At 56.1% G+C, this 2,386-nt stretch overlaps 1 protein-coding gene across 1 annotated transcript; it reads left to right on the top strand.

Annotated features, from left to right (window-relative positions):
• Positions 1-85: 85 nt before the first annotated feature.
• LOC108801548 (putative protein TPRXL) lies at positions 86-2,265 on the top strand. The gene is made up of 2 exons (XM_018573437.1): positions 86-171; positions 1,653-2,265. Exons 1-2 carry the CDS (start codon positions 86-88, stop codon positions 2,263-2,265), a joined length of 699 nt encoding a protein of 232 aa, XP_018428939.1.
• The last annotated feature ends 121 nt before the right edge of the window (positions 2,266-2,386 follow it).

The following is a 2,386-nucleotide window of genomic DNA, read 5'->3' as shown; positions in this document are numbered from 1 at the left end:
CCGGGATCAGAGCCGAGCAGGATGTGATGTCATAGTGACAACTTCCCTGAAGAGCTGACAATCCGACTACTGAGGGGACACGAAGATGGAACCTGCGAGAAACGTCTTCTGCACGGAGACCGCGCTGTACACAGTGTACCATGGGGGAGTGGCCACTGAGGAGCGTCGGGGGTGTGTGGTGGGCGGAGCACCAATGTCAGGCAGTCAGAACCAATAGCAAACAAGTGAAACTAGACTCAGAGGAGCACACGGCAGCCCTCAGGATCCCTATAGTGTCATCTCTGAGGGATCGCCTGAAGACACTTACAGTCCAAACTCCTCCTAGGAGGACCCGACAGTAACTACAAGTCCTCATCATTCCTCATCAGGACCATTGTTCTCATATACCCCACCTCCTATCAACCCAAATCAGAGGCCGTCCTAGGCTGAGATGATGTCATCAGTCTGCTGCAGGATTTCCTCAGTCTCCACTCCCCCCAGTGATCAGTCTGATGCCGGCAGGTGCGGTGATGTCACCCCTGTATAATATATATCTGGGGGGCGGTGATGTCACCCCTGTATCATATATATCTGGAGGGTGGTGATGTCACTCCTGTATCATATATCTGGAGGGCGGTGATGTCACTGCTGTATCATATATCTGGAGGGCGGTGATGTCACTGCTGTATCATATATCTGGAGGGCGGTGATGTCACTGCTGTATAATATATCTGGAGGGTGGTGATGTCACCCCTGTATCATATATCTGGAGGGCGGTGATGTCACTGCTGGTGACCTGTCTGTATATACTCCCCTCCATTATATACACTGTACGGGAGTCGGCGCTGTTTTTGCCGCCATCATCTGAGGTATTAAGTTGTCCCCCCGGCAGGGGGTGTCGCTCACAATTAGCCATCGGCCCGCGGCGGGGTCAGAGGTTAAGCTGTGAATGGCGGTGTGTGTTGTATCAGCGGGGAAGAGGTTAATGTCAGGCCGGCCCCTCCCCCGATGGACTTCCAGGATTAGTCCCTACTTTTCTCTGCGGCTCACACACATCAAAGTCGCCGGCGGCCCCCTCTGGATGGGCCTGAATGGGACAGCGGGGTGCTCAGTAAAGCCATCCCGGTACTCCTTTCATACGCCGCGTCTCATGTCTGCGCTATACACTTCCCGGGCCCCCCCCCTTCACCGGGCCCCCCCCTCCATAGTTATTAGCTGAAAAGTTGCTTAATTTCCCTTAAGGCCCCGTTCCCACTGTGCGATATGCAAATCGCGCGTTTGTCGCGCGATTTGCATATTGCGCGACATCGCGAGATTTGCCGCGCGATGTGGCGTTCAAGCTTGCATTGAGAAAGCGAGAATAGCGGCTAAATACGCTCCAAAAAGGGTCCTGCTGTAGCGACACACGACCCGCGACCCTTTGCCCCATTGGATTGCATTGGAGCGCGATAAATCGCTCAATGTGAACGGGGTCTAAGTGGCCAGAGCCCCGTACATACGTGGAGTATTTTCTCCTAGCACACCACACATGTAGGATGAGTTGTTGGTTTACATACAATGGTGACATCCACATAGAACATACATCAGAGTGGAAGGTCCGGAGGAGAGCCAATGACAGCGCATGTTACTAGCACCTCCCATGACCCCACTAGCACCTCCCATGACCCCTCTAGCACCTCCCATGACCCCACTAGCACCTCCCATGACCCCACTAGCACCTCCCATGACCCCACTAGCACCTCCCATGACCCCACTAGCACCTCCCATGACCCCACTAGCACCTCCCATGACCCCACTAGCACCTCCCATGACCCCTCTAGCACCTCCCATGACCCCTCTAGCACCTCCCATGACCCCTCTAGCACCTCCCATGACCCCACTAGCACCTCCCACGACCCCACTAGCTCCTCCCACGACCCCTATAGCACCTCCCACGACCCCTCTAGCACCTCCCATGACCCCACTAGCACCTCCCACGACCCCACTAGCACCTCCCATGACCCCACTAGCACCTCCCATGACCCCACTAGCACCTCCCATGACCCCACTAGCACCTCCCATGACCCCTCTAGCACCTCCCATGACCCCTCTAGCACCTCCCATGACCCCTCTAGCACCTCCCATGACCCCACTAGCACCTCCCATGACCCCACTAGCACCTCCCATGACCCCACTAGCACCTCCCATGACCCCAATAGCACCTCCCATGACCCCAATAGCACCTCCCATGACCCCTCTAGCACCTCCCATGACCCCAATAGCACCTCCCATGACCCCAGGATTTAGGAGACCAGGGGCGCCAGCATTGGGGACGGATAGTGGGACCTCCTCTGGATTGGTGGGTGACCTCCCTGACCTCCACACTTCTATGGCGGCCTCATCAGACCTCCATCATACAATGATCTCC

The sequence above is a fragment of the Nanorana parkeri genome, unplaced genomic scaffold (genome assembly GCF_000935625.1).
Source record: "Nanorana parkeri isolate BGI_ZX_2015 unplaced genomic scaffold, ASM93562v1 scaffold2379, whole genome shotgun sequence".
NCBI lineage: Eukaryota > Metazoa > Chordata > Amphibia > Anura > Dicroglossidae > Nanorana > Nanorana parkeri.
The sequence above is the reverse complement of the archived record's forward strand: the minus strand, read 5'-3'. Positions and strand labels throughout refer to the sequence as shown.